General features: G+C 52.2%; 1 protein-coding gene across 2 annotated transcripts; it reads right to left on the bottom strand.

The window, feature by feature from the left end:
* Positions 1–1,724: 1,724 nt before the first annotated feature.
* Positions 1,725–12,536, bottom strand: SLBP (stem-loop histone mRNA binding protein). Of its 2 annotated transcripts, XM_061191871.1 has the most exons (8): positions 12,391–12,536; positions 12,169–12,285; positions 9,354–9,458; positions 7,150–7,209; positions 6,715–6,852; positions 5,999–6,148; positions 4,856–4,937; positions 1,725–2,644 (listed from the first exon to the last, which is right to left on the bottom strand). In XM_061191871.1, exons 1-8 carry the CDS (start codon positions 12,447–12,449, stop codon positions 2,528–2,530), a joined length of 828 nt encoding a protein of 275 aa, XP_061047854.1. In that variant the 5' UTR covers positions 12,450–12,536; the 3' UTR covers positions 1,725–2,527. The 2 variants fall into 2 exon arrangements, with proteins under 2 accessions (XP_061047854.1, XP_061047855.1); XM_061191872.1 differs by lacking the exon at positions 7,150–7,209.
* Positions 12,537–13,402: the final 866 nt, after the last annotated feature.

Here is a 13,402-nt window from a genome sequence, read left to right on the forward strand (position 1 = left end):
GGATCCACCTCTGAATTACGCTCCCTTTTCCGTGAAACGCAGCCTGTGTTTGCAGCTGTGTAGTTTCTTCAACCTGCTTCCTGACACTAGAATCCTGAGGCTCCAAAGGCCTCTTTTCATTCTATACTGCCCGTCCATTTCAGTCCAAGCTGGCAGTGTTTCTGCCAATATGATTCTTTCAAAAGCTTTTTGAGTCTCCTGTGACTCTCACTGCGGTTCGATTCATTAGACAAGAGCCACACGCACAGGTCTCCTCAAAATAAGCCCTTCTCTGCCTTGGGCTCCTGGGGGACATAAGCTTCTTAGACGTCCTGTTGTCTGATGCAAAGGCTCTCGACCTTCCGAGGTCCTAACCAAGCATTTGACAGCCACGGCCTCAGCTTCACTGCAGACCCGTCTCCCCCGCCATCCTCTGGGTTTGATCTTTGCTCTGAAGCCGTTTCTTCATGTTCACCTTGTTTGCCACCCAGGAAGGTGGGCATAACTGAGACCACAAAGGGCGCCCCCCCCCCAATTAAACAGCCCTTCCCTCCGTGTTCTCGCCTCTCCGAACGAGCCGTGGGAAGCCAGAGGCAGCTCCGAGGGTCTGCCTAGAAACCCTACTGGCCCATCCAGCCCATAGGTCAGTGTTTTCCACCACCCTGTGCGCAACAGGGCTGCCAGCGGTCACTACGCAGCAGGGGTCCACTTTGCTTCGGTTCCCAGTGTTCTCACCCGTCCTGGGAAGCCTCCTCCAGGCCCTGAGGCGTCCCCTGTCCCCCACCCAACAGCGCTTGTCTTTCTCAAACAGGCTCCAGCCCACGTCAGCTGCCAAGCCTCCCCCATGTCTGAGCACTGCTGGGGTTCCGTACACCATATTCCTACCCCAGGGCCTTTGCACTTGCTGCCCTCTGGGGTGAACACCCCCGCCCCACCCCGGCAGCACATCTCTGCTCACACACCACCTAATGGGGCATCTCCCAACCGCCCCCTGCCCTGCTTCGCTGCCCTCCTACCCTGTAACCTGACACCATATTTACTACCTTCTGTCCCCAAGAGCGTGAGTGCAGACTTCGGGGCACCCTGTCTCCTGTGTGTCCCAACATCCACGAGGCTGCCTGACACACTACGAGCTCAATGCATGTGTGAAGCCAACAGGAAGGCCTTCTGGCCTTTCAAAGCACCTTGAACAAAGTGACCGATGCCCACCCCTTGCTTAAAGGGAGCGCAGCATCACTTCCAAGGGGGTGTCCACGGGGCACGTGGCCACAGCTCCAGGCAGAGCTGCCAGGGGCTACGCGCGCCGCTGTGGATGGGGCAGCCCCTCAGGCGGGCCCTCGGCTCTGGCGTGGACTGCCCGGCCCTGGTCTGTCTCGGGACACAGGGAAAGGCCCTGTCACCCCAGCTGACGACCAAGCAGCAAACCGAGGCCCCTGGCTTCCTAGTAAGTCTATGGGCACACACTCCCTTCAACCAGGAAAGCCTGGGTCCAGGGAAAGCACACACCGGGCCCACCGCTGACACCAGGTCTGGACCCGGCTCCAGCCCGACCAAGACCCCAGGCCAGAGCTGCAAACCTATCAAAATGCGGTGCTCCTCGCCGGGCGGGGCGGGGCAGGACCACAAGCCCGGGCACGACTCTCCCACCACTGCGTGCCACCCTCCCTGGGCACAAGCCAAGGGCAGGAATCACCACAGCAGGCAGCCTATCTGGCAACGTAGTAAGTCAGTTAAAGAAGGTCCTTTTTATTTTTGCAATGTCATTCCATACAAAAGCAATAGAAACGTAACAGTCTTAACAAGAAGTTTACAATTGAATATTTGAACAGAAAATCTGTACACATTATCATTTACAGCAATTTTACACGGTAAATTAACTAACTATAAAAAAAATGTTCTTTCTAAATCCTTCTGCTGTCTTAACTCTTGGAGTAGTATAGGTAGAAGGGCTACTTAGTGCTATTTACAAGTACCAAATTAAGACTGTATAACTTACATAAACCCCATTAACCTACCAGCTCAATTTAATATCTGACTATTCAGTGCTCTGTATGAGGAAAAAAACCCATCTTGACATACTGACAAACAGCCCAAACCCTAACCCTTTCCATAAAGATATTAAAGGTATCTGATTATGAGAACACTCGGCCAGATACCAGTAAAGAAAGCCCCGTGAACATATGCTTAAACCCAAACCAGCCATCTGACAAGTAGCAATTAATGCCTAAAATACTTGTGGAAAACCAGTTACGGTACACTTGTCAGGTTAACTTCAAGGATGCGGAGAGTAAGCAATTAAGATTGTTGCAAGATTGCTTCGAGTTCAATTTTCCTCGGATTTAGTTCCATTTACAATTTAAAACATGCAAAATACACTCCCTATACATAAAATTAACGTTTCTTAAGAAAATAAGGCAAGAACATCAATTCACCAAGAGACTGTACACTCTGAACAGAAACCCCCAGTTACAAAGGCAGGACGCGCGCGTGGTGGGCCACCCCGCCCGGGGAGGCAGCGCTGCTCCCAGGGGCCTCCAGGTGGCGCCGGTTAGCTCATGGCCGAGAAGTCTTTCAAGGGTTCAGTTAAACAGGTTTCCAAGTCAAACTCGTCCTCGGCCTGGCAGTCCACGTGTCTCACTTTGGTGGGGGTGCCACAGTACATGTCCTAGAAAACAGAAGCACGGTCACAGCCGGTCCCTCGGGCACACTGGACTTGCTGCCGGAGGTGCCGAGCAGGGCCGCTCCCCCTCCGGGGGCTGAGCGCCCCCCAGGAACGCAGGACACGCCCGGGAGAGCATCCAGCAGATACTGCCAAGCTTCACTTCAGCCGCATCTGTCAAACTCCCACCCCCCGCCCCCGCCCTGTTAGTGACCAAGTGACCTTGAAGGCCCCTGAGCCGCAGCCGCTCAAGCCTAACAGGAGCCACCGTGCGGACGGGACGCGCCACCGTGGCTCGTGAAGCAGAATCACGTCGCACCGCCAAGCACTCGGCGCTGGCGCTGGGCTGAGGGCCGCCCCACCGCACCGCCAAAACGGGCGCCAAAGCGTGCAGCCTGAATCTAATCCTCACGGAGACAGTACGACGACTCCCAACTGAGGGACACCCTGCTTCCTAACACCGGGCCTGAGCCCTTCCAAAGAGGTCAACGCCGTGGGGGAAAAGCAGGAAGACTATTCTGAACTAAAGGAAGTTTAAGAGACACGGCAATCAAACCTGTAATCCTTGATTAAATTCTGGGCCAAAAGAGAGGAAAAGACCTGTGACAAGGACATCACCGGGACAACCGGGAAACCTGAGCGCGGCCTGGTTACGAGGCAGCCGTGTTTTACCACGGCTGCGCTTCGCGAGCACAACAGCGATGCTGTGGTAGTGGCCGTGCTCAGCGGCGAACGCGCTGCCCCCCGGTGCCTCGGGCTCGAGCAGTGCAGGCCGGCGAGCCGGGGGCTCCGCCTCGCCGCCCCGCCTTCTCTCCTGTCCCGCAAACGCCCCGCCGGCTCCCACCTCTCCTCGGCGCCCCGGGACCTCCCGCCAGGACCCCTGCCTCTGATCTTCAGGGCCTGGCCCCCGACCCGCGCCCATGCAGTCACCGCCCCCTAACTTCTGTGACCACGAGCGGCACATGCAGAATCGGCTCCTTGAGCTGGGACGACAGTTACTCTTAATCCAAACCAAGGATGCCACCCGCTCAGGTCGTCATGGGTTTTAGTCCTGCCTGTGTATAAATATCCACAAAACTGGGATCATCCTACGGTTAAATATCCTGTTTTTATTTATCTTGACCATTTTCCACGTTATTAGTCTTCAAAAACAATCTGTAGTAGCTGTATTCCTTATGAACGTAATTTTGTCATTCCTCTCTTGGACATTTGTGTTACTTTTTTTTTTTTTTTTTTGGCCCTGCGGCTTGCAGGGTCTTAGTTCCCCGATCAGGGATTGAACCCGAGCCCCCTGCAGTGGAAGCGCTGAGTCCTGACCACTGGACCTCCAGGGGACTCCCTGTGTTACTTCTAACACCTCGAATAGTCACAAAGAGTACGTGGGATGCAGATGGTCCCCAAGACTGGAAGGACACGTCCCAGGCTTATCAGGGTGACACAGATGGAAGGCAGGCAGGAAAAGGCAACTACGCACTTTTATTTTATATGCTCCTGACCTGTTCAAATACAGTATAGGTTGATCTTATATAAAGCAGGAGTTTTTCAAACAAATATTTATGAGTTCTAGTTTTTAACCTATTTTCTTACTTAATGTGCAGAATATTTCCACATGTAAATACTGGGGCCGTCTCCTTTAAAATAACAAAGGGATCCTTTTACTGTAAACTGCTACTGTGTATTTGGCTTGTAGACGTGCAGAGAAGTCTGGAAGAACGTGCACCCAACCAGTAACTAGAGAATTAGAGACGAGGCAATTCTGTACATCGCTTTTCATCTTTGGAGGTTTTTTCTTCCGAAAACATGTAATTTTTTAAAATTGGCAAATGTGGGGAAACCCCTAGGCCCAAAGCATTCCTCCACTTATAACAACTAGCAGATGATTCCTATACTAGCAATTCACCAGGACAAACCATACAGTCTAAAATTAGCAATAGTGACAAAGCCTGTGAACCAGAGAAGAAAAGGCCTTTTACTTTTAAATGAAAATGGTGGTACTCATTAGTTAGATTGAGCCCAAAATCTAAAATAAGGCCACTACCTACGAACTCCATCAAACCTGACATTTCAATAAAGTCAGAGAAAGGGGTAACGAGCCCCTTTTTCATAAGCATCAGAATCAAATTTCAGCTTAAACTTCAGTTTTCAGAGGGGCATATGTTGTCAACAATTGACCTGTAACACTCACGGGGAGAGATAAAACCAAGGAAAGGTACTTACGAAGTTATCCTGAGAGCTCGTCTGGGACTCAGAGCTGCTCTCCGCAGATTCCGTCTCCATCTCCCCGAGGTCTACAGGACGTCTGTGTGGTCAGAACAAGAGCATCAGTCAGCGCGTAACAGAGCCAGGAGAAGGCAAACGCCACCACGGCCGCGCTGCCCGTGAGCGCTGACACGCATCTCCTCTGCTCCCTGAGGGACCCACCAGCTTCCAGCGACTCCCCGTGCGCCAGACTGACCAGCTGCCCGATCACCTCGCCGAGGTAAAGCAGGCACTGCAGGCAAACACGTCCAGCCGGCTCGGAGCACACAACCACCTGCCCACTCTTGCCCATGGCCAACTATCTGCACACAGCCACAGGCATCCTTCTAAGGAGGAGCGTCAATAATAAAGCCCAGTTCTGGGGGGAGACAGACACCCCGACAAGCCATACTACACATCGTCACTCATTTGTCCAACTTCCTACCCATAGAGAGAATGGGACAAGAGTGACACCGGACACCGGGAAAAAAATCAGTGTGTGTCTGTGAGGCCAAACTTGTAAAGACGCGTCAGACATCATTTCAAAACGTGACAGTTTCTAATAAATTTCCCCAGCACAAAGCAGAAACTCCAACCCTTGAATGAATAAATGTGTCTCTGAGGGAGGAAGAGGCTCAGGTCGAGGGAGCTGAGAAGAGGCCGCACAGACAGTCTCTCCACCTCCGCGCTCAACCGGCATCCTGACCACGTGGCAGAAACTCAGGCCTGAGACCTTTCCAACTAGACACAGTTTAAAAAGATAAAAGCCTTCCTTAGATTAAAAAAAAAGACCTTTCACGTTTCTAGCTCAACATAAATTACTCACATGCTTTTTAAAATGTTTATCTTAAAAACAAACAAACCCCACATATCTCTAGGTTTCCTAAGATGAGTCTGGCCGAGCTACAGACAGTAAAGCCGCCCAGGAAGCACACCCCTCCCTCCGGCCTCTCCCGGAGCCTGCCCAGCCGGCTTTACACACTCGTGCAGAGAAAACACACACACACGAAGCGGTGACCACAGGCGGACGTTATGCACGATAACCTGCCACACAGTGACAGAGCCACTGCGGTCACCACCCGAACTGCAGACACGGAGGACGAGAAGGCAGTGAAGACATACATTTCTTGCAAATCACATCCTTCTTCCGCTGGAGGATCCCAAAAATGCAGAGCCACCTTCCAGAGTTTGATCTGCTGGTCCCACGATCGTCGACTATACTTCTTGAATTTGTTGGGGGTTTTGGGATGAATGCCAGGCTGTCGAAGGTGCCTACCGGGAGAGAGGGATTATCCTGGCACACACCATCCACATTTGCAGGTGAGCTTAAAAGCACTACCTCTCTGCCTCTGCTTTCCTTCGCAATCCATGCCCCAGAATAGGACATCTGCACTTCAATCCTGCCAAGCAGCTGGTATACTCTCTAAAGCTCCCTTTGTATCCTTGTGTGCGTAGCGGGAGGGGGGACGCTGCTTACACAAAACGGGGCAATACTCATATCTTTCTCTAATAAAGTCTTTACAATCTGTAACTTGAACTTTACTTTTTCCCATCATGTATTTTAATAATCTTACATTTATAAGACAGCTACGAGTCCTGAGAAATGAAATGTCATCTAACATTCTAAATTATGAAAATGTTATTTTTTTATCTTCACGTCCTTCGTTTCTCAGTCACCAACCCATTCTTCTTTATTTATGTAAGTGCCTGAAAGTCATTAATAATACACTTCTTAGCAGGTGTGAACTATACCCAGAATCAGATTTACCACCTAAGCAACTCTTTAGACGGCAATGCCACATGACTTGACCAGGACATGCTGGCGAAAACAAGACTACCTCGGGACTTCTTTAATATAGCGATCGTAGGCAATGGTGTTCTTCCCGTAGTTGATCTGCTTCTGTCTCCTCATCAGGACACTTTCATCGGTCTCTAAGTCAGCTGGCAATGCCGACACAGACTCCTTCGAATCCGAACTGAAGAAAATGAAATGCACAGAACGAGCCTCACAATTAAGATCACTACGTAAGAAAACGTTTAAACACAATAACGGAGTATTTGCCCTCTGGATTCCAAACCATATTAACCCCACAACAGTCCAGAATCTTTGAATATATGAGAATTTAGTACACGATAGATACATATTTCAAATCAGTGAAGAACAGAAAAACAGTAAATGCTATTGAGACACTTAGCATCTCATGTTCACAGTTTTTTTTTCATTAATAAACTACAGGTCTATTAAATTAGAAAAATAATTACACAGCATTTACCTTCCTGATGATGATTTTCTCTCTCTTCCAAAGTCATTTATGAGGAGTTTCCTTTTATATCTGAGAGCAAAGTAAATGTTGCTGTTTTTAAAAAGGTATAGAAATGAACACAATGCTTTTAGAGCTAAGACAGAGCCACAGGGAACAAAGCCTCCCTGAGAGTGTGGTCTGGTAAGTGGATTAAGTAACTGTAGGTGGCTTCTTTTATTTTCAACCTCCCTCAACCACCTTTGATGCGAAGATAAAGGTTATACAAGGTGCTTAAAACAACCAGGTTCTAAAAAAAAAAAAAAAAACTACTGCCACCAGTTAAGTAGTGAGACCCAAACGACACAGAAATTTACATCCCTCTAACCCTGAAGCCTTTAGAAAAAAATAAACATGAGTTGAAATACAAAGTTTTTATTTCTAATACCACGATTACTTATTAAGGAGACATGTGCCTGTTGGGCACTGCTCACCTTCTTGGAAAGACTGCACACCTTCCCCCGTCCCCCCATCCCTTGTGGATTTCACCGGGCATTTCCCTCCTATCACAGCAATGACCAACACCCAACTTTGCAAAAGTACATCACCAAAAAAGCACACTGCAATCTAACATGGAAACCGTGAACCGCCTCTAGCTAGAAGCTCATGCAAGTGTCTAAAAGATGTCACGTATCACGGTGCCTCCTTCCCAATCTAAAATTCTCAACCTTCCCCAAGTTTGCTGGGGCATCCCAGTGAAGCCTGGATACCAGGAGATAATGAACCACCCCCTGAGAACTGAGAAACTAGTTCCTGAAATCATTTTCTGTAGGATTTCATTCTTTCTGGAACCCCAGTTGAAAAGACTGGCTTCAGGTATGACTAAAACCTATTTTCAAATTTTCAGACCGCTGGTGTGTAGTGTGTGCTAGCCTCCTTGACATACAGTGAGCTGAATTCTTACCGCCCCCCTTCCTGGTGGGAATTAAGGCAGACCACCATCATCAAAAGCTCACATCACTTGGGTCTTATCAAAAGCAGCAGCTTTCCATCAGAAAGGGTGTGATCCACAGAGCGGCCCAAAACAGTGCTCTGGACAAGATCAGGCCTGCTTTGCAAGGCAGAGCAATTTTCAGAAAGGAACGAAGAGGGGTCCACCGACAGGAAGGTCAAGACAAACAGGGGTCTCCCTGCGGCACTTAAGAGCTGCAGACAGTCCCCAGCAAGGGGTGACACTGGGGGTCCAGATACACAAGGACATGATGAGAATTGTTATAACCCTGGTGAGCAGAACACAAAACCTGCATAGACCCAGTCAAACAGCCTGCCGTTACAGCCGGGAAAAATCAAGATCTATATAAACACGAGAACTCATTCAAAACACTGAAGCCCACGTCTGTCAGCTCCAGTTCACCCTTCTACCCAGGCATCCTACTCACCCACACACATGCATTCTCATGGCTGAAAGAAATTAAGTGGTCACAACCAACCCCCCCCCGTGTGTCCGAGCCTTTCCAAAGACAGCAGCTCTAAATACCATCGACCGCTGCAGAGGGGGAGGAAGCAGTCTGGCCCTGCTTCCCTGCTGACAATGAGGACACATTTTCTCATCAGAATTAAGAACAGACTCTTGGTTCAATATACTTCAATTAATTTCGAGCCACAACATTTTAACTCAACGTTCATTCCCTGGGTTGGACGGCATCTATCAAAGGGAAGAAAGGCCCCAAAATACCAGGGAGAACGTAATCCAGGGGGGTGAGCAGTGGTGAAGCATGCATCATCTGAACTGCAATGAGCTGAGGAAGAGGAAGTGGCTTGGAGTTGAACTTGAATACACAGCTCTGGGTACGACTGCAAGGGGTTCACAGACCCCAAGTCAGGGACCCGTCCCCGCAGTCCCCGCACGCACTCTGGCATTTCTGAGCTGTTAGCAGCGCCACCTCCCACTTACTGCCACCCTGGAAGGACAGCCCCAAGACACCGGTTCTCAAATTTCAGTGAGCGGACTCAGCTGAAGGGCTTAAGCCAGGGCTGGGCCCCACCCAGTTTCCCATCCAGCAGGCCTGGGGTGGGGCCTGAAAACCTGCATTTCTAACAAGTTCCCAGGAGCTGCTGACGTGGCTGGTCTGGGGCCCACCAGACTTTTAAAAACCACCATTCTAAGATATGCCTCAAATTTAGTATATAATTAAAAACACCAGAGGTAACATTTCAAACTGGTCTGAAATGCATACCTTGCAATTTCTTTGTTAACTCTAGTCCTCATTTCATCTTCTTCGACTGCACTTGCCCAGTCTGAACATCTAGAACGGGGCTTAGGGCCTTCGGGAGTGGTAAAGCTGCAATAAAATGAAAACGCACATTTGAACCATGACACAACTTTCAGTTTCCTTTCAAATCGTGCATCAGGAAATGTTCTGAGGTTGTTTGGAGAGTGCCAAGAAAACGGGCTCCAGACTGATCTCTGCTCCATAACTTACTAGCTCACCGAGTTCAGGCAATTCGTCTGAAGCCTCCTGGGCTCTGTTTGTTGAACAACTTCTGTGCGCTCCCTATGTGCCAGTGCAGGGGAAAGGCAGACAAAGTCAACAGGTATCACTGGCACCAAGAAGTGTACCTACCTAGTACAACTTCTTTTATTTCCAAAACGAGGGTTTTTTTTAGGATTTTAAAAAAGATTTCAGCTAATACATTTTTAGAGCTAAGCAGAGTGGCCAGCACCTAATAAATGTGGTTACTATTTACTTCTAGACACACACAATTAATGGTTCAGGATATATCACACCATAATTAAAATGGGGGGGATAAAAATGTACTTCAGAGTTCTTACTACATTAGGACTTAGTCTACAGGTAAAGGTGCCCCCTAGAGTTGGGTTAAATTTAATCTAGAAGCTTAGTTCTATCTAGAGCTCAAGGAAATCTTTAGTCAAGTTCAGGCAATTTGAACTTGATGCCAAGAACTCTGGCAGTTAGAACTGTTGCTACGTCTGTTACTTAGAGATTAGATGTAAACTTACATTTTTACTTTTCCTCCTCAACTTTCTAGTGGCCATCACTGGTATATCAAAAGTGGAAACTAACTTCAACTGCATCAATAAGCAACTTTATACATTCTAGCTGAAAACCCAATGGCATGCTTTGAAAATGCAACAGCAATCACAAAAAAATAATCCCTTTATGTAATTATCATTTCTCTCCTTATAATTACTCCACCCAGAGAAACTCAAATTGGATCCCTAAAAATGAATTTCCACAATCTAAATATGGTTGGCAGGGTCTGAAATCAAGTTAATGAACAAATTAAAATGACTCAATGACTGTACGGCAGATACAGAAGAGAACCAAATGGAGGCTTGTCTAGGGCTGGACGCCAACATCCTCACTAGTGTATCAAGAGGTCCAGGTCTGGGTTTCCCGGCCGTGACAGATTCCTGAATTTCTAAAAGGTGCTTACAAACGACCTTTCACTCCATCTCATGTTTTGGTAGCTTGATAGAAACTACCTTGCGTGGAACTAAAATTCATTTCTTAGATTAGGCAAATTATATTCACCAACTCACCCTATCTTAGGGCAAGAGTACTTTTGGGAAAAGTGCTCAAGTAGAAAACAAAGCCTATTTTACACAATGAGCTAACGTCCCTCCACAGGGACCAGTTCTTGCGCCCGTGGAGATGTGAGTGGCTCCACTCGCCATGCACCCCCGTGTACTCCCCGCTGTCACCACAGGGGGTTGTGGGAATAAAAGCACACGCACAGAACGAACAGCAGGGGCAATGCGCCTAGGACAGGAGCACTCCTGCCAGAATAGGGAGGCCTACGGGGTTGCTGCGAGCCAGAGGAGCACCCACAGGACACAAAGGAATGCAAAGCACTGTAAGGCTGTAACACTTTGTCTTCAGCTAAAGGGCTCAGAGCATGACCTCAAAGACAGCATTCCATTACCTGTTCTTCACATCTAGCCCTAGGGCTGTCAGGGGCTGTCAGGGCCTCTCCTCCACTCACATCTCTTCCCAGGTAGCCTCAGATCCCAAATCTTCAAAAGCCACGTATATGCTCTATTCAACATCTGTGCCTCCCCGACCAGACTGTGAGATCCCGCCCGCTACTTCCTCAACAGCTGCTCTTCACTCATCTGAAAAGCTTCTTAAGCCTGATCACCAACTCCTTCCCCAGACCAGGTCTGCCCCACCCCCATGCTCTTCATGGCGGCAAAAGGTCCCACGAGCGACGGCGGGTCTCCAGGCCGAAAAGCTAGTCGCCCTTGACTCCTCCCAGCGCCCGCCCGTAACCCATCAGCAAGCACTGGGCCTCCCGCCTTAGAAGCCCATCCGGAGGCCCACACTCCTCGCCGCCCCCTTTCACCTGAACTTGGCCGCTGCCCCCCCGCCCCGCACCCTTCGCCCTCCTCTAGTCAGGCTCACACAGGCCCCGGCGGGCGCTCGCCCAGGGGCCCCCCATCTCACCCGACGGAGGCCTTCACCTGCCGCCCCCGTCTCCGAAATGCCTCACCTGACTCGCTGGCCCACCCGCGTCAGGGCGTGAGCAGATCAAAAAAGAAGTCTAGGCGGACACGGTCTGCTGACCTCCCCAACACGCTGCTCAGCCAGCAACCCCGCAGCACGCGTGTAAACGCGTACACGCTGCGGCCGAGACTCGTCAGAGGGAAGCGCCTAGGGAGCGTCAGAGTGGGAAGAGGGGCGCGCACCTCCTGGGACGCTGCTGTTGACGCCCGCTCTTCCGAGCTGACCCTCTTACGGGTCAACCTGACTACCTGCGCTGGGAAGTCCTAGGTTCGTGGCGGCCCCCAGTGCCAGCCCTGGAACACAGCAGGGCTCGCTGACTGGGCTGAGCCCGCTTTCCGTGGACAGCCATCACCGAGACGCTGCGCCGGCACGCTGCGGTGCGCAGGTGCCGGGACCACGCAGGGCTGGTGGCCCAAGGGCGCCCCGCCTAGTGGAGAGTTGTTGGTGACCCACGGGCACCCCCCAGTCAGTCAGCTGCGGGGACCCCCCCCGCTCCGGCCCCCGACGGCCGCGCCGGGCCCACCTGTCGGGTCTGCGGTCGCCCGGCGGCCTCGAGGGGCCCTCGGCGTCCTCGGGCTTCCGGCGCCTCCCGTCGGCCGTGCGCTTGCGTCCGAGGCTCCATCTTGCGGCGGGCGGCGGGCTGGCGACAAGACACCACGTCAGGGCGGGGCGGCCCGGGACCCCCGCCCGGACCCCGCCCGCCGCTCTCCAGCCCGGGAGCCCCCCGCGCGCGGCCCGGCCTCACCTGGCGTCGCCGTCGCGGCGGCTCCCGCAGCCGGGGGGACTTCGCAGCCGGCAGGCCATGGCGACGCGGCGGGCGGGATCGTGGGGGCCTGGGGGTCCGGCTGTGGTGGCGGCGACGGCGACAGCGACTTCCTCTCCGCGCGACGCTGACTGACTGCGCGCGCCCCGCCCCCAACAGCCTTTATGGGCCGCCGCCCCGCCCCCCGGACTCCCGCGCGCGCCGGGCCGGTCGAGACCATCGGGCCCGCGCCGGGGGGAGCCGCTCGTAGGCGCGCGCCCCGCAGGCCGCCCAGGCCGGGACGGGAGCCGCGAAACAGCTGCCCCGCGTGCTGCCATCCGGGAGGCGAAGGGGCGCCGCCGGGTTGACTGAGGCGAGGCCCTCAAAAAAGGTTGCCCCCTCCGCCTTGGAGGCGGCCGGGCCGCCACGACCCTCGGACGCTGATTGGCCGCGCCTTCGCGGGCGGGGGTAGGGGCATTGGCGGGAGATTCGGACGCTGGCGACGCGGGCGCGCCAAGGGGACAAGGGACGCGTCTCCGATTGGCCCGGCCCCGGTTTCGGGCGCTCTCCGATTGGTCGGCTCGGCGGGGACTGTGTCCGCGCTGGCGGGAACCCGGAACCCGGAAGGAGAGGCAGCAGAGCAGCATCGGGCTGCAGTCTTCAAGCACGGAGAAGCCTGCGGTAACTCGCTGCCCGCGACTGATGCCCGGCGCCGCGAGCCTATGTGAAGTTCCCGCCGCTGAGCTCACTTCTGCCTCTTTCAGAGCTGCCTCCTGCGCTAACCGCCCCCCACCCCGCGCGCGGCCCACGAGCCCTCCGTGACCCCCACCCCGCACCCCACCTGGCGGGGCCCTGGGCCAGTCTCCACGCGTTAAGTGATGCTGTGTGCAAAAGAAGTAAAGAGAAGGACTGAAGTCGAAAGAACATCAAAGATCTCCGGGATGTAGAAAATTCGAGACCACCTGTGTTTTTTAAATGGGTTGCATGTACCACTTTCTAAAAACGTTCGGGGCCA

This window comes from Eubalaena glacialis, chromosome 5, assembly GCF_028564815.1.
Source record: "Eubalaena glacialis isolate mEubGla1 chromosome 5, mEubGla1.1.hap2.+ XY, whole genome shotgun sequence".
Lineage (NCBI taxonomy): Eukaryota > Metazoa > Chordata > Mammalia > Artiodactyla > Balaenidae > Eubalaena > Eubalaena glacialis.

Excerpts from the sequence above, each read along its gene's own strand:
- SLBP (XM_061191871.1), bottom strand. The coding sequence starts at position 12,449 with ATGGCCTGCCGGCTGCGAAGTCCCCCCGGCTGCGGGAGCCGCCGCGAC. Across the intron at positions 7,210-9,353 it reads GTTAACAAAGAAATTGCAAG|ATATAAAAGGAAACTCCTCA; the intron begins GTATGCATTTCA and ends CTTTGCTCTCAG. Across the intron at positions 2,645-4,855 it reads CGAGCTCTCAGGATAACTTC|GACATGTACTGTGGCACCCC; the intron begins GTAAGTACCTTT and ends TCTGTTTTCTAG.